Source organism: Limanda limanda, chromosome 13 (assembly GCF_963576545.1).
Source record: "Limanda limanda chromosome 13, fLimLim1.1, whole genome shotgun sequence".
NCBI lineage: Eukaryota > Metazoa > Chordata > Actinopteri > Pleuronectiformes > Pleuronectidae > Limanda > Limanda limanda.
The window spans coordinates 10,887,632-10,909,145 of record NC_083648.1 but is presented as its reverse complement, the minus strand read 5'-3'; the positions used below and the strand labels follow the sequence as shown (position 1 = coordinate 10,909,145).

General features: G+C 41.6%; 1 protein-coding gene across 1 annotated transcript; it reads left to right on the top strand.

Moving 5' to 3' along the window:
- Window positions 1–4,516: 4,516 nt before the first annotated feature.
- On the top strand, window positions 4,517–19,773 carry dtna (dystrobrevin, alpha). Its single transcript, XM_061084113.1, has 24 exons — window positions 4,517–4,533; window positions 6,136–6,203; window positions 7,583–7,663; window positions 7,757–7,970; window positions 8,273–8,358; window positions 8,833–8,987; window positions 9,072–9,177; window positions 9,738–9,904; window positions 10,110–10,234; window positions 11,224–11,232; window positions 11,608–11,691; window positions 11,918–11,986; window positions 13,915–14,010; window positions 15,509–15,590; window positions 15,936–16,030; window positions 16,721–16,834; window positions 17,051–17,147; window positions 18,117–18,140; window positions 18,662–18,821; window positions 18,913–19,002; window positions 19,087–19,186; window positions 19,310–19,427; window positions 19,525–19,563; window positions 19,651–19,773. The coding sequence occupies exons 1-23, from the start codon at window positions 4,517–4,519 to the stop codon at window positions 19,540–19,542; spliced, it is 2,175 nt and encodes a 724-aa protein (XP_060940096.1). The 3' UTR covers window positions 19,543–19,563; window positions 19,651–19,773.
- Window positions 19,774–21,514: the final 1,741 nt, after the last annotated feature.

Below are 21,514 nucleotides of genomic sequence, written 5' to 3'. Positions count from 1 at the left end.
CGCTGCAGCTTCCTCGCTAATGTTCCTATTGACGAGTCCAGATCTGATCACCTGCCTGTGGAAAAGCACCGACACGTTGACCCACATCATCTGAGCTCCATCACCGTCTGTCATCAGAACGTCACTCTCACTCAAAACTCCCTGGCACAAAGTTGGCTAACGTAGTAAATACCTTCACTCTTCCCCGGATCTCTAAGCTAAACGATAACTTAACGTTTAATTAACGTGGCTGATGATTAATTAATGAGCTCGGGATAGGGGGGGGGGGGTCTTTGTCATGGCGGAAAGTGAAAGTCTGTCTATCAACTTACTGGTGTTGTCCAATAGTTCAGTCTCCACCGCTCTGGTGTCTGCTGTCTGTCATGGTTTGTGTTCGATCATCTTCTGAGTCTGGTTTGGAAAAAGTTGTTTGTTAATAAAGTTTTTTCTCCGAATGAATCAACCGGAGTTTCTGTCAATCTTAGGCGATGGTTGCCAGGCAACAGTGGGCCGTGCGCCCCGGGGAGAAAGGGAGTTGCGTTCAAGAGCAGCAGTAAATGTCTGTGCTTTTTGGTTTAGCATCTCCCAGAGGGGATTTCTACTCGTTTTATAAGAAGTTATGCACATTTCAAGAAAAAAGTGGTATATGTGGATATAATCTAACTGCTTAGCAATGTTCATGTTGGCCTTGTATGTGTTTACAAATAAAGAAGTGCTGCAAGTGGCATTCAGATCTTTAACCTGTTTGAAATTGATACTACACTATGGAAATACTCACTGACAAGAAAAAATACTATATTAAAACTTTAACATAAATGTTGGTGTGTAAATTGTCAGCAAAGTTTGTATAACATATTGAAGCAGATCTTTATTATTTACTTGTCTAAATTTGTAATTGCACTGCATATAATTATTAATATTAATATTATTAATATTATTATTAATATTAATATTAGTAGTAGTAGTAGAAGTACTAGTTGTAGTAGTAGTGGGAGGAGGAGGAGTATTATTAGAGTATAGTACAGTAGAGTAATGTCATTGCTCTGTCATTATATGTTGTAGTCTTTTTAATTTGTATTATGTGTATTCAGGTGTATGTTCCATTGTACTGCTGAAGGTTGGGCTGACCCTCATCAGGCTCCTTTATGTGATATTGGGTCACTTGATCTACAGAGCTGCATGGTGCTCTACAGGCCTTGTTTCACTGCAGGCATGTTGACCTGTCACAGTAGGAACAGGACAGATGTTGCTGATAACATTAACAATGGCTCTGCAGTTCAAGTGTCCTCAGTGAGACATGACAGCATGATAGGGCATCAGCATGCACAATACCAGCAACCTGAACCTGAAGCAGCTCAATGGGATTCAGCCATCATCCATTTCATTGTGTACAGTTGGGCTTTTTTTCTACTAAATGTTTTTAAGCATCATTATCTTGTGAAAACCACTTCATGAATAGGAAACACAGTCATTTCTTCAGATTTGTAAAACTGTGTGTTGTGGCTTATTCAAAACGAAGGAAGAAGAAGGAGAATTTTCTCAACTAGTAAAGGAACACTTCATCAATCACCGTAACAATAAATATCCCTCTGAAATGAGGAAGAAGCAGAAATTTGAAGCACCCAATAAATAACACTCGTTTAACTGCATGACGTCATCCCCCTAAATCACATAAATACAGAAAAAAATGCTTCAACTTGCAATTGACGACATCTTTAAAGGTCCAGCGTGTCAGATTTTGGTGTAAGGGATCTTTTGGCAAAAACTGAATGTGTAGTGTGTAATTATCTAAATTGTACCAATTATTGTTTTCTTTGCCCTAGAATGGGCCCTTTATATTTAAATACTTTAGATTTACATCAAGAGAAGGCCCTTTGTATGGAGGCTGCCATGTTTTTTGTTTTTTTTACAGTTAAACTAAATTCCTTTTGAGTTTTTATGACAACTGAAGTCTACCACAGGTTCTCTCTCATGGTTGGAAGGGGAGGGGGATGTGAGGGGGTGTTCAGCTGCAATATGAAATTTCACCACTAGATGTCACTCAATTCTACACACGTAACCTTTAAATAATCATCCATTTTATATATTAATCATTATTTTGTATTGCATTATTTTTTATTAACAAAGAATTCAGGCATAGTATTGACGACACATGTAAAGCAAAGTAAGTGTATAGAAACATATCTATATATGCATACACATGAAAATAAAATAAAAACAAACAAAATAGAATAAAATAAAATAGAATAAAATAATAAATAAATAAATAAAATAAAGATATTTATAAGCCAGGGTGCATGTGTGTTGGTGGTTACAGATTTTTTTTTTTTTGCATCCAACATTTTGCAGCCGGACCACAACACTGACGCAAGTGTCGAGGTCCCGCATTACGTCATGGTGCAGGCCACACAGTGGAGGTGATCGAGCCTGTTCTCAGATCAGTCTGCGCGCTGCCAGCAGGTTTCCACCGAGCTGTGCGTGGAGGACCGAGCTCCGGCGGAGCGGCCGCTTCGTGCAGCGATGCAGCAGCGGGACACACCGGAGAAGAAGAAGAACCCTGATCGCTCCGCAGTGCGTGGACAAGACGCGACCCCCCCTCCTCCTCCTCGGAGTGAAACAAACACAGGGATGTTTCATGACATGCCTCGAAATCTATTGTGGTAAGTCTGGCTACAGCTGCCGGTGGAATCATGCAGCGGCTCCACAGCAGCGACCTCAACCTACTTCGTCCCTGTGGGTTTCAAGTTTCAAGGATCTGAAACGCAGTGAATGGAGTCGCAGTTTGCGGGCAGATGTGTGTGTGTGTGTGTGTGTGTGTGTGCGTGCGTGCGTGCGTGTGTGTGTGCGTGTGTGTGTGTGTGACAGTGTGACAGTGGGAGCTGTGTCTCTCGTCCATGGTCCATACAGGTGTTTCTCTACAGCGTGACAGGTGACGTACCACAAGGTGCCTGTTGCCTGTCTGACTGCCCTGTTCTGTTTGGTCAGTGTTAATGTTGTGGTGTTTATTACGTGTTTTCCTTATTGTTCACAGTGCAACTTGACACTTCTATTCCCAGGACTACATCTCTTCCACAGTTTATCAGTGCTTTGTAACACATCACACATTTTGCACAGTCAGATATACAGTATTTTTTGCATATTCTTGTGTTTCTAATATTTTCTGCTAATATTGTGCAACAAACTCAATGATTAAGATACATAAGATACATTTATTTGTCCCAAACACATGCACAGACATGCACAAGCACACTCTTGCAAGGAGGCCTGCCACCATGGTGCTTCATGCAAGGAGGGATATTTAACCTCAGCTTTTAACCCATCTGGTGCAGGACACACAGAGGGGAGCAGATGTTGGGGGAGTAAGGTGCCTTGCTCAGGGGCACTAGACAGGGTAGGGAGAATCCTCTTGGATTTTTGGACAGATCAATCCAGGTTGGTCTTTTTGTTGTTTCTCCGTAGAGACGAACCAGAGACCTTTTCTGCCCATAGTCCAAATTTCTGCCAATAGTCCACTGCCTCTCCCACCAATGGCACCTGCAGACACAAATTAGTAGCTGCACCCAGGGCTCCCAAAGTTTTGGCCTTTTCGCAGCCGAAACCATGGTGATGAGCAGCAGGCCACAGAGAGCACAGGGCCCTCCGGCACACATCACTCTCTGGTACCAGATAGTTTCACCACATACACAGCATCCACTACAGCAACGGCAGCTGGTTGACCCCTAATAAGTCAGTGGTGTTTTTATTATTATTCCTCCTGTCGGGGAATGGGATTCAGAGGCCGCAGCAGTTTACGGTCTTATGATGTAAAAATAACTCTGGCCCAATCAGTGGCAACAGCTGCGATGTACTGTACCGAGCCGGCCAAACACAGATTGCCGTGTAACTCAAGTAAGTGCTTGTGTTTGGATATGTTGCATGACAATCCCACTCCGAGTTCACCAGGGAGAACATGCATTAGCAGCACTGTCCTCCGTGTTTTATTGAGCCGCTCCAGAAATAGATTCATATTATAAATAACTGACTAATAAGGCATATTTCTGTTGCTGGCCTGGAACCTAGTTGAATATTTTGGCGGAACAGAAGACCAAAGCTGGAGTGAGTCAAGCCTGTGAGAGTCCTGGTTTGGTTTTGGCAGCGTTGAGCTTCACCAGTTTCTCTCCAGTGCCAATGGTAAATGATGATTTTGGTCTTTTAAGGGCAGTTATTTTATCCGATGTTGCCAGTTGTGACAGTGCCACAGAGAGAGAGAGAGAGAGAGAGAGAGAGAGAGAGTAATGTTTGCTGGGCACATGCCAGGAATGAGGTTTGGGGTCTGCAACTAGAGAGTCAGTAAAGCTGTACAAGAATGTAGAGCCTTCTCATTCGTAGTTAAAGATAGAGGCGGCACAGGCTGTATCCTCGCTGACAGTTTCTAATTTCAGATATCTTGCTGGGGCCCGTCCGTTTGGGCCACTTCTGGTGTTAGGAGGTAGTTGTGGACAATTGTTTCTGGAAGGTGAACTGGCTCGGCTCGGAAAAAAAGGGAGGGCTGCCAACCATGGTGCTTTATGAAAGGTATGTCGTTCATTTCGTTCCCTTTGCTATCGCCACCGTTCATATTGGCTCTGCTGGTTTAATATATCTTGCGACAGATTGTATCAATCTCAGTTATTTTCCGAGAGTCCGACCGCAGAAGGTCACGGAGCTGGCACTCGGGAGGTGTTTGTTCATGATGTGGAGAAGGATATGAGTGTTAATCTGTAAAATATCATACATTTGTCCGTTCATTCGCTCTGCAAGTGATGAATGGGCTCGTGTAGACATTATGATCCTGGACTACAATGGGCACTGGCCTGTCATTGCTGTGTGTGTACATCTGAAACTGCTATTCACTGTTATAGGTGCATTCATCGTTGCCTTAAATGATGAATCACCTCTTTATTATTTGCTTTATTACGATCCTGTCATTTGCCACATCACATTATGCTATAAATCTAACAGGCAGGCGAGTTTCATTCTCACATGTGGACGTTCAGTCTCGTCAGGATAACGTGCCATTAATCCTGTGTTGTGAGGTGATCTCCTGAAATGCTGGACTTGATCCTGAAAATCCAGGTTAACGTATTAGCCTAATCTTTTCCCTCTTAAGGTGGATTTCAAAGATTCATAGAGCTCAGTAACTGAGTGCTTGCACTGACTCAACTCAGAGGGAGGATAGCAAAAGAATAAGGTGCACTGTTGTTTCCAGGCTTATTCTGATATTTCTGCACCACAGGTTTTTTGCAGTAATAATATTTTTAGGTCCCACCAATTACTGTCAGTAATTTGAAATCGCATGCCTGAATGATTGTGGTTTGGAGACACATGTGCCACTGGGCTCTCAACTCTCAATCCACCGAGCGTTACCTCTTACAAGATACTTACCAGCGCTCAAAACTTTCCTCTGCAAACTTAACTTGTCTGCAGTGGGAGGTGTGTGTGTGTGTGTGTGTGTGATGGGGGGGAACCAGCTCTATGTTTTTACGAACAGAGTGGCTGGGATCTTTGCTGCCATGGCAACTAACCACATGACTAGGTGTATTAGATTGCCTCAGACATTGTGCAGCGAGGCATGGTGTGAGCATTCTCTCTGCTGCTTTGCCCCTTTGAAAGTCTTGTCCTTTGCTTACTTAAGTCCTCCCCAGGGCCGAATTAACTAGTTATGTGGACCCGCACAGTCCAATGTGTGGCACAGTAAGACCCCCACCCCAGACCACCACCACCCTGTTGTTGTGTATATCAGTCACTCAGGTACTTTTACCTCTTACCTCAAACAGTCCAACTATAGTTTAGCAAACATGACTTGACACAGCCGGCCTTTTAGATTTAGAGTCCTCCAAATGTGGAAGCTTTGTGTTTGGGCTTATAGACTCTTCTACTTTCTTCACATAACGATTCTTGAATTGTGATGTCCTTTTGTCTACAGGTTATCAAAAACTGCTCTAACGTAAACTGCATGTATATCTAACTAGCTAATTACCTATGTGGTAACCAATCTTACTAAGATGTTGTGAATGAAGCAGGAATTAAGTCGAGGTTCACATTCAGCGATTGAGCAATGTCTTCAGTTGGATCTGTTTCTGTCAATGACAGGCTCAGACACAGGCTCTGACATTACTTTCCTCTCTTCCTGAGCAGAATGATTGAAGACAGCGGGCGGAGAGGTGACAACATGGCAGATCGAAGGCAACTGTTTGTTGAGATGAGTAAGTGCTCTGAGCTGCCGCAGTGCCGTGTGATCTATCCCCGGCTGTTTTACACACTGAACATGAAAATGGCAAATTCCTCTCTGTAACTTTCATGTAGAGCAAAGACTACTGTCTCCACCAGAGTCAAGCAAATGGATTTTTAACACAGACAGACAGATCTTCAGAATGACCTCACCCTCTCCCAATATTAACACAATGTGAAATCAGACTGTTATGTCTCTTCTATGTTTTAAAAGTTTCACTATTAGCTTTTTTACTAATATTGTTCTTTTCACAATAACTGAGTTAATTGACCCTTCTCTCTGCAGCTATTTTAGCTTGTAATCATATGTAAACATGGGTGTTAGTAACTTTAACGAAGACTCAGTTCTATTTATACACAGAGCCTTAATAAATAAGATTATAGTAACTGTGTTATTGTGTTTATGGACTCTTTCATCTCCAGAACAAGTCTTAAGGTCAATTTATACTTTATTCCTTTTGTAAGAAATGTTTTTTATCTCAAATCGTCATGTCTTACAATACTGATTTTCAACTCTGCTCCAGCTCTTCACAGTCAAATCAATTCTAAGCTGTAAACTTCATTTGCCTCAAGTTTTTGGATAATTCTTAAGTGGTAAAAATGAAGTATAAAGTTAACTTACACCAAAAAACGTTTAATCTTCTGGATGTGCTGTTGATGGACACATCACAAAGCAACGGGCAAAGGAAACGGAGGAGCCGTTCACAGCGGGAAAATAAAAGCACTGGCCCCAGAACACCTTTGTGAAAACAGAAACTAAATCTAATTGCTGTGTTTGTGAAGTCAAATTGACAGTGACACTCCAAAGCTTTTGAACATATTGCAACATTTCCTGTCAGAATAAAATGAACTGAATGGATAACAAAATTACAAACCATTAGTCTGCCAGTCAAAACTAAAGGAAAGGCGGTTTTCTAATTGGCTGCCTGCTCATTCAAACCTAATCAAAGCCAATCAAAGACACAGACTTAGTGATGAAAGATGACATTATGAAGTGAAAGGGTTTCGGGTTAAATAGCAGCATACATTTTTTTTCCTTCGCCCCAAAAATAGGTTAACGACCTTGGTTCCTTTGAAAGGGGTTATGAAAAATATGAATATTATTATTATAAGAAAAGAGAACTACAATAAACTGTTATTGTAAGGCAGAAACAGGATAAAGAAACATTTCATAAGATGGACCTTGAAAAAACTACTGTGTTGCAATTAAATTGTTATATTAAATGACTGCAGTTAATAATACATTTATTTCATATTGTCTTGAACTCTCTGGGCCTCCATGCAGTCCCACTATGAAGTTATTATCTTGCTTGTCAGATAGATTCACCGTTTGTAATGATAACTTCTTCCTCAGGGGCCCACGACTTGGATTCCATCCGATTGTCAACATACAGAACGGCTTGCAAACTCAGATTTGTGCAGAAGAAATGTAACTGTGAGTATGAAGCATTTCTAACTACAATTTCTTGTAATTTCTTTCCCCTCCCCTTGAAAATGTTGATTTGCTGTTTCTCTCTTTGCTCTCCAGTGCACCTGGTTGATATCTGGAATGTGATCGAGGCTTTCCGAGAGAACGGGCTCAACACCATGGACCTGACCGCTGAGCTCTCCGTGGCTCGCCTGGAGATGGTACTGTCCACCATTTTGTACCAGCTGAACAAACGCATGCCCACCACGCACCAGATCAACGTGGAGCAGTCCATCAGCCTGCTGCTCAACTTCCTCCTGGCAGCCTACGACCCGTGAGTAACCCGTCACATGACGGTCGGCGGCTGGTTGTGTTCTTTCACGTCTGGGGATTTGATGTGGGTTAGTGGAGTGTACAGAGGGATTCTCATGTGTCTTCAGTGAAAATACAGAATGTTAACCTAAAATTAAAAATATTGTCACAACATACTGGTGAAGAGTGGAGGGGTAAACAGATTTTTAAGATGATAATGACTGTAATTCAAGTTTGCTTTTCAAGGTTGTGTCAAAAACTGCTGAATTCACCACATAAGCCTTAATAGACTCATAATGTAAAATGTTTTTCCTCTTTTTATAGGGAGGGCCTCGGCCAAGTCACTGTCTTTGTCGTGAAGATGGCCGTAGCAACTGTGTGTGGTGGGAAGATTCTGGATAAATTAAGATGTAAGAAACACAACAAATCCTTATTTTGCTTTTAATTGTGAACAATTAAAATTAAAATCAACACTTTTACCTGCAATAAATCATTGTCTCTGTAAAGTTCATACTGTTCTAGTCTAAATAATGTATTACATTGGAATTTGTAATACAAACTTCTTGTAGCTGTATTTTCTGCATCTCTTTCTGCAGAGAAGAGGAAGTGCTGGGTTATCAGGGGAGAAGTCATTATTCATTTTCTGAAAGATTTGGTTTATTACATAATCTCCTAAATCTGTGGGTGCACCACCAATAGTTTATGAAAGAAAAAGAGGAGGGCCGTGTTGCTGGTGTATTATATTGCTGATTTGAATAACTGCTTTACTTTGATTTGTTTTCACTAATAAGTGGGATAATTGCAATGTGTAATGTTATAATTACCCGACTGTGGTGGCAATTAGCTTGATTCATTTGTGTTATGTCTCCCCGCGCTGTTCCCAGATATCTTTTCCCACATATCGGATTCCGCTGGAATAATGGTGTACGCACAGTTTGACCAATTCCTGAGGGAGGTTCTCAAATTACCCATGGCGGTTTTCGAGGGACCTTCGTTCGGTTACACAGAACAAGCTGCAAGAACCTGCTTCGCACAGCAGGTGAGGACCTTTTAACAGTGCAATGCTTTGGTGGCTGTGTGATTGTTTTAGCACTGACGTTGTGGGTGAATCTCACGTCAACAGAAAAAGGTCTCCCTCAACACATTCCTCGATACGTTGATGCAAGACCCGCCCCCTCAGTGTCTGGTGTGGTTACCACTCATGCATCGGCTGGCCAACGTGGAGAACGGTAAGACGGCACACGGAATATATTTATAAACGGGGAGGGAAGGCTGGCAGGGCCGGGTGGATGTAAAGTTCAGCTTTGCATCATAATCTTGAGTCACCACATGCACAAAACACACACACACACACACACACACACACACACACACACACACACACACACACACACACACACACACACACACACACACACACACACACACACCCAGTGAAGACGCCCCATAGGGACCTCACATCCTGTGCCTGAGTGCTTGGGCGTGTTTGTGATGCACTCCTCATCACAGGCCACCTCCCTGTGAACAGATGAAACACCGTGACATCTGTACCCATCTTCAGTTTGACTCTGCTTGTGTTGATTTGTGTGCGTTTGTTATTACGGATTGTTGTATCATCAGAACAGGCTCAATATCCCCGCACATCTGTCCTTAAATGAATTGAAATTAATCCTCTACTCACTCGCCTGCAACGTTCAAAATATCTGGGTTGCAGTCACTTCTGTTTATGTGCGTGTGTGTCTGTGCGTGCGTGCGTTTGTGTGTCTGACCCCTCCTCTCCTCCCTGCAGTCTTTCACCCGGTCGAGTGCTCCTACTGCCATACTGAGAGTATGATGGGCTTCCGCTACCGCTGCCAGCAATGTCATAATTACCAGCTCTGTCAGGACTGCTTCTGGAGGGGGCATGCCAGCGGTTCCCATAGCAACCAGCACCAAATGAAGGAGTATACGTCATGGGTAAGGAGGAGGAGGGGAGGGGGTGTGTCTGCACTGGACCAGTCATTGTGGCTATTTTCGCTCCGCTTCACCGCGACGTGAGCGACGGCAAATGCTGCGACGCAGGTGACGGCGCCGCTGCCATGACGCCGCTGCGTCTTCTAGGAAGACATTAGCGTCCGCACGTCCTCTGAAATCTGTGCCTCACTCCTGTGTTTCTCCCCAGAAATCCCCTGCTAAGAAGTTGTCTCGCGCACTCAGTAAGTCACTGAGCTGTGCATCCAGCAGAGAGCCTCTTCACGCCATGTTCCTCGAAACGCCAGAGAAGCCTCTCAACCTAGCTCACATTGTGTAAGTCCACCTCCTCTCTTTTAATTCTCCATAGCACAGAAGGAGAGGAATCAGAGAGGTGTGATATTTCCAGGGCCCCTGATTTCAACCCCCAGCTCAGATTTATCCTGTAGCTGCCTCTGAGTGTCAAGAATTGGTTCCACTGATCAATGAGGCTTAATTATAGCCTTGGGAATGATTGTAATCGGCAATGCTGCTGCTACCGGTTCATTCGACTGATGTCTTTTGTTTCCTTATAAGTAATGAAACGACACAGACTTTATAGTACACTTTCTGTTAAAGGCTAAAATAGGTATTAGAACACAAAGTCCCTTCTGCTGCTGCCACAGTATTTACTTTGTCAGTATTTATTCTGTAAATATAAAGGAGACTTTTTGCATGTTCAGGTTCATAGTTTCAATTTTGTTGAGCACTTGAAAAGGTTAACGTGCTCTAATGTTCAGAAAATGCAGGTCACATGACATCACAATGATGCGCAGGTATCCGACGAGACTTTTCAGGAGTAACAGTGTTCTCTGTGGGGGAGAGGATTTCCATTCACTGAGGACTTTTTAAATTTGTTGACCTACACAATAAAAAAAGAAACTACAACATACCAGAGGGAATAAAAACTGTAAAAACATCATATACCTCCAAATTTAATGTTGAACATTTAACAGACCAAATGATACAGCAGCCAGTTGTTGTACAGGCTCAACTCAATACTTATTAGATAAATGTATTTCGAAAAATACACTCTAGTGGGCAAACTCATTCACATTTGGCATTTCTTTACTGTAGTTTGTACAATCACATATCTGTGATGAGACGTTTTCATTTTGCCAGTCTGACTCCAGTAAGTTTCCTTTTAGTGTTTTGGGTAAATTCATAAAAAAAAGGTTAATTTCCTTGAATTTATTCTCCTCATATTTTGGTTAATTCAAAAAATGAGCTGATTGTAATAAATTACGTTCATTTCCTTCCTTGTTTGTTTACTTTCCTCGAAATAGAGACACGTGGTGAGTTTGTTTTGATTATTTGACGCACCGCAGAATGTATTTTTGTACATTTTGTTCAATTGACATCCTTTGTGCTCATTGTGCTAATCACAGTGCCATCCCTCCTAGTGCTGCCACACTGTCCATCATTAGTTTCTATCCGAGCACCTGCTGTGTCTGTTGATCCGCTCGTCCGCTCCTCAGTTCATTGCACGTTTTCATTGTTTACTAATTATATCCCCACTTTGTTGCCACCTTCTGTTACATGTACAGAGAGTTATCTAACGAAATATTCTTTCGGAGATCCCTAGTAATTCACATTTGGTCAAAAGCTTTTCCTTACAGCATTTTAAGAATTTTATTTAAGTATAAGTAATATTTTATTTCCCTTTATAGGCCACCAAGACCAGTGAACTTCACCAACGACCACTCGCTCTCCCACTCCATGCCGACATCAGGGAACCCTTACTCCACCAAAAAGTGAGTAAGACAACAGGAACAATGGATGTCCTGGATTTTAACAACAGCTCTTTTCAGTTTCCCGTGCTCCCTGAAGGCCTCGTGTCCTGTAGACTCTGTGACCCACACTGTCTTTATTTCCTCGTAGTGTGTGTGTAAGAGAGAGAGAGAGATAGAGTGTGGGTGTGTGCGTATGCTTTTATTTTGTGGTTCCCTGGCGCTGAATGTAAATGGGCTTGCCTTACAGCAAGAATAATGATGCTGAGCAAAGAAAGCCCTTGACTGGGACTGCTCCGCATCTGTTCAAAGGGAGAGGGTAAGTGACACAGGTGTGCACACCAGAATGCTTTTGTAGCCGAAATGCATGCGTGAACTAATATAGATAATAATCATAGGGCATAAACTAGAGTGCTTATCATCTTAAGGAAACTAGGGGCTTATATAGTTGTACTCGAGGGGCTGTTTCAAAGACGCTAGATGAAGCATGCATCATAAAGATCGCTGGCCATTAGTTTAGCAGCTCTATTATCTATCTTTTCATCACACAGAAATGGGGAATTCTAACTGCCAATTGTCTGGGTTCCAGCACCTAAAATGTATAAATTCCCAAACTCCTGTGAATAGTTTTGACCTGTTCACATGAAACGGGATTTTACCCTTTTTTCAGTTGCGGTTTATGTATTTTGGAAGTTTAAAGAAATCTTTGAGCTGCCCTGCACCTGCATTTGATGAAGAAAGCGGAACACTGCATCCTTTCATAACGTATATAAAAACATGCGGATGATGTGATGAGTGATCGCTGTTCTGCAGGTTGTTCTTGAAGTGCATGTCAGAGCATCGTGCTGCTGTTCCTGTTTGCAAAGCCTGCGAGTTGATATACTACAAAGCTCTCAGGCCATGTGCCCTCTGGAAGTCCACTGGTTAGTATTTGTACAACAGTGACTGAAGAGAACCTGGTAAGATTCTGTAACGTACAAATAAGTTTATTAAAGAGCCCTGAAATATACAGTTAAAGGGACTGTCCACTCATTTAATACTGTGGCGTTATAAAGGTGGAGGACTTGTGATGCTGAAATTTGAAAAAGATTTATTCAAAATCCAAACAGAGTGATGCCAACCGGACTTTTAGCTTCTGTCTGTCATTTTCCCCAGTTGCCCAAACTTTAATGCAGGCTTATTTTAAGGCTGCACTATGAAAAAGTGTTGCTCATTCTGACAAACATTTACAGTAGATATCTCCTTATCTCTACAGATTATTGGGGAAAATACGCTTCGTAAGATATTGACCGACTAACGTGGTTATGGCACATTTAAGCTGTGCACTGATGAAGTGTCCTAAAATGCCTGTTATTTTGATGATGAACTCCCTATACAATGAGTGAGTGATATCGAGACAACCTCTTTCTCATGTCGTTTTTTTTTTTTCAATATTGGACAGACTGACCTTGTCCTTATTGTTATCTTCCCATTTCTAATTCTGACTAATTATTTTGTGCTCCTCCATGTTGGCAATCTTGGAGTAAATCAACTCTCATCTGATGAGGAATAAGCCTCTGGGGGCTACGGCCAATATATTTGGGGTCTCTGGTGTAGACGTCACAAATCTGGGTTAAGACTCCATCTTCCATTCACTGCAGACAGTTTACAGTCCGACGAGTCCTTGGGTTTCGACACACGAAACACAAACGGCTATACTCTTTGTAGATGTCATCGTTCTAGACGCCATTTTGGCTATTCTTCATTAACCGCTCTTTGCATATAGCCAATATATTTCGGTCAATGTGTTCCGCCTGTTTTAAACGTGATTGGTCAAACTATAAATCCAGAAGGAAACCAGAAGGCGTCCGGCCCCCAAATCTCATCATATGAGATATATGTGATCCACCAGTAAAACCGTGTGCATGCCTGATGTATCTTTGGGGCAGTTTGACTTAAATATAATAGTTTTAATAACGGAGCACTGGGTGATTGTTGCTTGTAGAAGGTAAACAGTGCATGCAGCTCGTAGAGTTCATGGGCATGTCCTTGATCGGGCTCCCGGCCGCGGTCTCTCCCGAACATAATATGGCCTTGTTCCTCTCTAGTCACCCATGAAAGGCTGCTTTTCCAGCCACTCTCCTCCTCCTCCTCTTCCTCCTCTCTTTTGTTGTCCTCTCTCTCAGTTTTCCCCTCGTCCCCCGTACCTCTGTTGTCACCTGTGTAACGTTCTGTTTTATGTTCTGTGAAACCCTGCCGCTGTTCCAGGTTGAACTACAACCTCGATGTTGCCGATAGACTTGCTGACGAACATGTTCTGATTGGCCTCTATGTGAATCTGCTCCAAAACCAGCCCAGATCATGGTTAGTTGGTGTGTGCTGCTGTTGTTTGCCAGACGCCAGTGGAAGCTATGTGCTCTGCTGAACCGCCACCTCGCCACTCCTTCCCCCCCGATCTAACTTCATCTGGATGTAACAGGCCTAACGCTGCTTGTTGTCAGAGTAGGAACCTCGACCTCTGACCCTTCTGTCAGCACATTATTGCCGTTCAGCCTCTTTTTCATAACTGTTTGTTTCCAAAATGGTATCAAGAGGAAAATATAGATTTGATTTGATTCCACTGTTTAACAATTTTCACATTAAAAATAAATACTTTACAGGTATATATGGCCACAGTTTAGTTTGTAATGCACATGTTGTTGTCTTGTCACATTATGATATATCTCTCCAATCCTCTGGGCAGATTAGTTTGTTAATTGACACCTTTTAGCTGTAATTTCCCTCCATACAAACTCATTTCCGAAACGTGTCTGGTTTGTTTGATCTGTAGATGCTGCATATTAATGAGAGTTTTGTATCTTCTCTCCCCTTTGAGGCATCAATGCTAATTTCCTCAGCAACATGAACATAGTGTCGGCTGTGTTTTCTGTGTGTGTGCACTAATACGCTGTGTGTGTTTGTGTGTATCAGTGATGATTAAATGCCATTTATAATTTTTGTCTATGTGTGTTATAGTTATAGTTAACCACTAAACCCAACATCACCACCAGCTCACACACACACAGACACGCACACACAGTGGTATCTCCATTTCTTCAGAGAGCATTACTTTGACCTATACTTCCTGGAGAATTACTCTAACCTCAACCATAGTTAATACTCGCCTAGCCCGAACTTTAACCTTAACTAAACCTACCCTTTAAAACATGACTTCACCAAAAGAATTCAGAGACTTAAGTTATGAAGACTTGCTGTTGCCCCATAAGGAAGCAAGTCCCCATAATGTGACTGTGTAAACAGATGAGTAATACCTGGACGACACACACACCCACAGACAGGCACTCACCATCACAAATATATGCCTAACCCCCAAAAAACAAGTGATATACCCCAAGTCTGGATGAATGGTGCACACAATAATAACAACAAATGCTCCAAATGGTCCCCACAAAGATATAAGTACAAACACACACGCATACACAAACACATTTCCCACAGATACACATATCCTTATGTGTGAGTGCATTTGAGTGCATTTATGATGTGTGTGTGCTTGCGTGTGTTTGAATCCTCATGTCATTTAGATACAAAGCGAGTGATTTCTCCACCTCCACTTTCATATAACAGATCTTCTTCATTCCTGGTCTTGTGGTTTTACATAAGAAGCTCAGCATGATGACTGAGGCCTCGGCTGCCACAGAACCACTTCTGAACCCTTTGCTGATTAATCAAGACTCTTCAGCAAAATAAACTTTCTTTAATTTTTTTTTTTTTTTGGTATAATTTCCTGCATATTTGATCTCGCTGTGTGTTATTAACTGTGTCGCGTTGTGACTCCCATCTCTATTTTCCTCTTGATCAGTTTGCTCGAGAGCAGTAACCATCAAGATGAAGAGCACAGTCTCATCGCCCGCTATGCTGCTAGACTGGCTGCTGATGCTGCGGTGAGATAGATATATATATCAGACATTTATTGCACACATCATATCGTGGCATCTTTTATCACTGTTCAGAGCCAAAAATCTGTCCTTGATGAGAAAAGGGTTTAACGTACGCTGCTACTCCACCTTTGGGGGTGTCTCCCTGTTTTATTGCTGAGATGAAAAAGGGGATTTACAGGTGGTGATCTTTTCTAAGCAGACGTGTATCCTCGGATCGGCTCTTGATGGATGTCTGGTGACTTAAGCGTTTTGTTCCCCCTGTGAGACGTGAGATAAGGTAGCAGGGGTGACATCATCCAGCGGTAACTGCCAGGTCACGTGACATCTCCTGCTTGGTTTCACCGACAGGCTCAACAGCAGCGGATCCCCACAGACCTCCCCTACTCTCTGGATGCCAACAAACAGCAGAGGCAGCTCATTGCCGAGCTGGAGAGCAAAAACAGGTGAGGGATGACTGCCGCTGTGATGCTGTTCACTTCTTCTCTCTGTCTCTTCATAAATTCCACCACAAAAAACAGAAAAACAATTCATTATTGGCTGAATTTCCTCATTAAATATCAACATTTCCAAGAAGATTACGAACTATTTGTATTTGAAATTTAGATCAATTAAAGTGGACAAGCAATATAAGGACATTCGTTGTATAGAACATTTTTTACTTGGCAGCAAATTCAAATTGCGTAAAAAATAAATAAAATAGGATAAGTCTAAGAAAAACAATTACCGGTAAGACGACTTAACATTGGATGTAACAGCAAATGTTAACATTAAAATCAAATCAATACAGACAACAAAAAGGAGGCAAAATTCAGGTATACGCAATATTTAAGATGGATGATATGTCTCCACCTCCTCCCAGTATCCATAAATAAAGCAAAAATATCCTGTCTGTCATCTTGAGCTTTGGAATTTTTTTTTACAAATGTATAAACAAGGTTATGTTGTATTAACAGCTTTTGATTTAAACATTGTTAGATATAGATTGTGTGTTTGTATGATAATCTGGTAGGTTGTTCTAAATTTGTGTCACAAAATGCTGCCCCCCCGGTTTTGTGTTGACCGAGGGTCATTTGGTCAAAGCATGTCAGAAATAATCTGATTTTGTATTTGCATATGTTTGTGCCCGTCACCAGAGAAATCCTGCAGGAAATCCAGCGGCTGCGGATCCAGCACGAGGAGGCCTCCCAGCCGCCTCCTGACCGGGGTCAGCAGAACCCCACTCTGCTGGCGGAGCTCCGTCTTCTCAGGTAACCCTGCTAACTCCATCCATCTCACTGCAGTGTGTGGTCCCAGTCAGCTCAGGCTGTGGTAGAACCTACCTTCTGTGATTACTTGTCGTTTTACAAAGCAAACAAACAACATATGTTGCAATACGCAGATGCTCGTAATGCCTTTCTGTCTTGTTTTTCCACTGACGTGACATTAAGGTGTCTTCACACTGTACAACTTGTTTCCTCTGTCAGGCAACGCAAAGATGAGCTCGAACAAAGAATGTCGAGTCTGCAGGAGAGTCGCAGGGAACTCATGGTGCAGCTGGAGCAGCTAATGATGCTTCTCAAGGTACCGGAGACATGTCTCTCATCTCTCTCACTGCACTGTAGTCACATACAGATGAAGTCGCCTCCATTACTGAAGGAGGACACACACTCTATTTCCTGTGGGGGAAATTACAGAAGCCTGAATCAATTATGCTGAAGATTATGTTTACATGTTAATATAAAACTACATGGACACGTACTGCAGCTTGTATGTGTTCTGTCTGATATTGGTGCAGGTGGTAAGCAACATGAGCTGATGATGAATGGGTTTGGTTTTACATTTCCTTCCAGCTGTGGCTGATGGAAAGCAAACACTGCACTTTGCACAAGGACACTTCAGAAATTACCCAAAATCTCCATTGGAGGGCGCCGTTAACATTCAAGCTCTGTAATCTTTTCTTTTCTAAACTTAAAAACATAAAGGTACAATACATTCACATATCTAATTAAAGAGTCTTATCTATAGATGAGAACAAATAATTTTATTTATTTAGTTCTTCTTCTTCTTCTTCTTTTTATTGTTTTAATTAATTTGGAATATAGGCCAGATATAGTAATAATACAAAGTAAAATCATTATTTAGTGGTGAAGTGGTACTAGACTCTAATACTGTAAGAATTAAATAAATCATTGATTGTTATGAACGTGTCCTCTCACGTCAATGTCAGTTAGTAAAATTGAAATATGGCATTGATTAAATATGCTAATGTAATTAATATGTTAATGTTACTCAACGTGCCAGACAAGAGTCCAGACAGACCGTTTGGGAACATGATACCGAGTTTTGAATTATCCTCCATCGCACCCTACAAGACAGCATGCCATCTTCTCTCTAAGAAAGATATAATCATCTTTTTATTAACCCAAAAAGATCCATGTTAATCCATTAAAGACGAATGAGGAAACCACATTCTGATTATGTACCCACTGTATTTTTTTCACCCCCAGAAATAATTGTGGTTTTATGAGCCTTAAAATATATTTTTTTCAGCTGGAGGAGGAGCGGAGACAAGGCGTAAGTTTGAAAAGTCAAAGGCTTAAAAGAGACTGAAACCTGGAAGCATGTTTCAAACAAATACTTACGGCGGCTGAACATTTTATCTACAAACTTTTGGCTTCCCTAAAAAAACTAAAAACTTTTTGTGTTTAGCCGACGAGATAAAAGCTCGTGGTTTGGTTTGTGGGCATGGTTGGAATATTTCATGGAGGAAATCTGTTCTAATAGCATGTTAAATATTTTAATAATTCCGTGTTGAACGCAAATACAGTTTAGCGACTCAACATTTTGTGCACTTCTAACATTTGTGTAATGTGTATTGCTATTGCGTTTGACTTTCAGAACAGCTATTAGATTGAATTATTTAAGCATTAAATTAAGATTTGTTGCAGTGTTTTAACCCCCGGTGATGAATAGTCTTGTGCTCATGTTATTTAATTATTTATATATAATATTATAGTCTTCTTGGTATTAAAGCATGATTTTCTCTGTAAACAAACTCAGTGGCACAGCACTCATTTTGTGTGTATGTGTTTCAGACTCAGGGTCCCGGCTCACCACGCTCTTCCCCCAGCCACACCATCGGCCGGCCGATCCCCACACCCATCCACTCGGACTCTGCCGGCACGACCCCGACTCACACACCTCAGGACTCACTCATGGGAGTGGGAGGGGATGTCCAGGAGGCCTTCGCTCAGGGTGACCTACTACAACACATCGGTTATTAAGTCTGGTTGGAAATTGGACAAAATCAATATCCAAACTTCTCTTTTTGTGTTTTGTTTAAAAGGTCCAAGGAGGAATTTGAGGAACGACCTGCTCATTGCTGCTGACTCCATCACCAACACAATGTCATCGCTGGTCAAGGAACTCAATTCAGGTCCAAATGAATCAGAAAAAGCTCATGTTTGTCCTCCTGAATCTTTTTACACAACTGCTGATTTGGTATCGCTGTTTCCCACAGAGGGTGGAAGTGAGACTGAGAGCACTGTGGATTCAGACTTTGGCCGTGGTGACCTGTCGGCCACTAACTCTGCAGATCCCTTCATCACCTTTAAACACAGGTTAATATAAAAGATGTGTTGATTTGCAAGAATGCCGATATAAATATGAGACCAAAAAGTTGTGAAGTGATAAGGGTTTGTGAATCTTCTGTCCTGTTTGAACCTGCCTGTGTTGTGCTGCAGGAGGATCAGCGCTGCAGAAGATGAGAGCTTTGACAACGATCTGGAGCAGCAGCTGGAGGACGAGCTCGGCTTGGAGGAGCTGATGAAGCACAGGCAGGAACCAGACAAAACGTGCATGGTGAGACCAGAATCAAAGACATATTTTAAATGGTTTCATTTCTCCTTCACCGTTATGATTCTAACCTGCTGTGTGTGCTGTGGTGGCGTTCATACAGGTGACTCTGCAGCAGTGACTGTGTTAGACCATGTTACTGGTAAGTTTCTGACAATCTACTTTACAGGACTTTTTTTATCTACACAATCAAATATCTTCAAATAACCATCTCTAACATTTCTTACAGGCGAGCAATATGAAAAGCAACAATAGTAGAAGACACTGGACACTGGGCCGACACTGGGCCGACGGTACCGAGCACTGAAGAAATGAAGACGATTTTAAGTTGAAAAAGAAAAAAATTGCTAAGTCCAACCACAGACTACATTTATGTGAAGATATATATTTTTAACCAACCACATATTTAAAAGTAAAACTGTGAGCTGATGTAAAGAGATTAATTACTAAGCTGTCTATGATACCACAGGTGCCATAAAAAGAAACTCATCACTTTCTTCTTCTTAATTTTGATCCTTTTTATATGAGTTGTGTCGCCGGTGTACGACAACAGTGTTCATACACGGCGGCAAAGATTCAAATTCTCATGTTTCTGAGTTTTACATGAAACGAACCAGGATTAAAGGTTTTGTTCGTCATCTGCTTTATTTTTAAAACTTGAGATTACGTTGGAAATTAGGTTATTGACGATACAATTTGCAATCTGTTGTAAATGTATAATTCTGGCCTGGTTTCCCTGAAGAGATGTTATCACTATTCCATAGATTTCTTACTGTTGCTGTCAAGTGGCTTTCTGTATTTTTTTTGTTTTTTTTTGAAGCAGGCAGACTGCTATTGATCAGATAGGTTTGTTTTATTTGACACATCAGTGATAATAATGCACACTGCCTTAGCTGATTGGATGATCTCACTGAGGAGTTCGTTCAAACTGTCGATGCAGCATGTAGCTAACAACACAACCCGTTCGGCAGCGATGCGACGTGAGTCCACTGGGAAAAAATTAGGTTAAACTCATTTAATCTGACGCTTGGACAGGGTTTTTGGTTGAGAAAGACTTGAACTGAATATATGTACAATGTCTACATATAAATGGCTGATTACATATAAGTTTTAGATGGATTGAAAGTGTGTTAAAAGACAGGTACTCAGACGCTTCCAAATAGCTAAAATTCAAAGGTTTACACTGGTAAGGGCATTGAACAAACTGTGTTTACTATCAATGGTAAATAAATTAAGGGTTCGATCATAGATCATTCGCCATTGCTTCAGTGGCTTCAGTGCTCACGCGCAGACCTGTGCATGACTTGCACAGCAACCTACACACTCTTGATGTACTTTCTGAGTGTGTGGAAACTTTACTCAGTCACTTTGGAGGGCAAAAAAAAGTGGCAAGCCAATCTAAAATCATAAATGTGTGAAATATATCTAGTTTGATTTTTGAGCAAGTTCATAGCAGTGATTTTGCATGGTGGTGATGCATAATAAAGTGTTGACACAATATCACAATTTTTGCCTATGAACTCCGTTTTCTCTTTCTTTTTCCATTCCAGAACGGCACACTTCAATTGGCTTGGGTTGGCAGTGCACATTTATTATCTGTCATAAATGCACTGTTGGCTGCCCTCAACCTATTGTCTATAATTCATCACACAGAGCCACCATCTGAGGTAACATAAAAGCAGCCATCCAGCTCTGAATCTCACTTTCATGTGGGTATTAGGAAGGAGCATTTCACTCTCAGGCTCAAGGCTCAAGTATAATCAGCATATGATTTAACTGAGAGGAGGTTTTATAATAATTACCATCAGTGCCTTTTAAAAACGTCAACACACATCCATCAATTTTAACATTCAAAGACAATATTTATAACATTGACCCACAACCTCCATCACCAGAGCTTTAAAATATGATCACAATCTAGCCTCCAACAATCTTCCTACAATATGTTCTTTATCTGCTTGTGTCTCCTCTCAGCACAGTTAGCAAGCTGCTCTCATCGTCCTGAATTTCATACAAAGCCTCATCGAGATGTCTTTTATCAAGTGCATGACTGCACCCTGGTGTTAACACAGGAGGAGTGCAGTTTTTGGGAA

Bases quoted from the DNA above. Each gene is read 5' to 3' on its own strand.
- dtna (XM_061084113.1), top strand. The intron at 7,664-7,756 runs GTGAGTATGAAG...TTTGCTCTCCAG, and splicing joins TGTGCAGAAGAAATGTAACT to TGCACCTGGTTGATATCTGG. The intron at 15,591-15,935 runs GTGAGATAGATA...TTTCACCGACAG, and splicing joins GACTGGCTGCTGATGCTGCG to GCTCAACAGCAGCGGATCCC.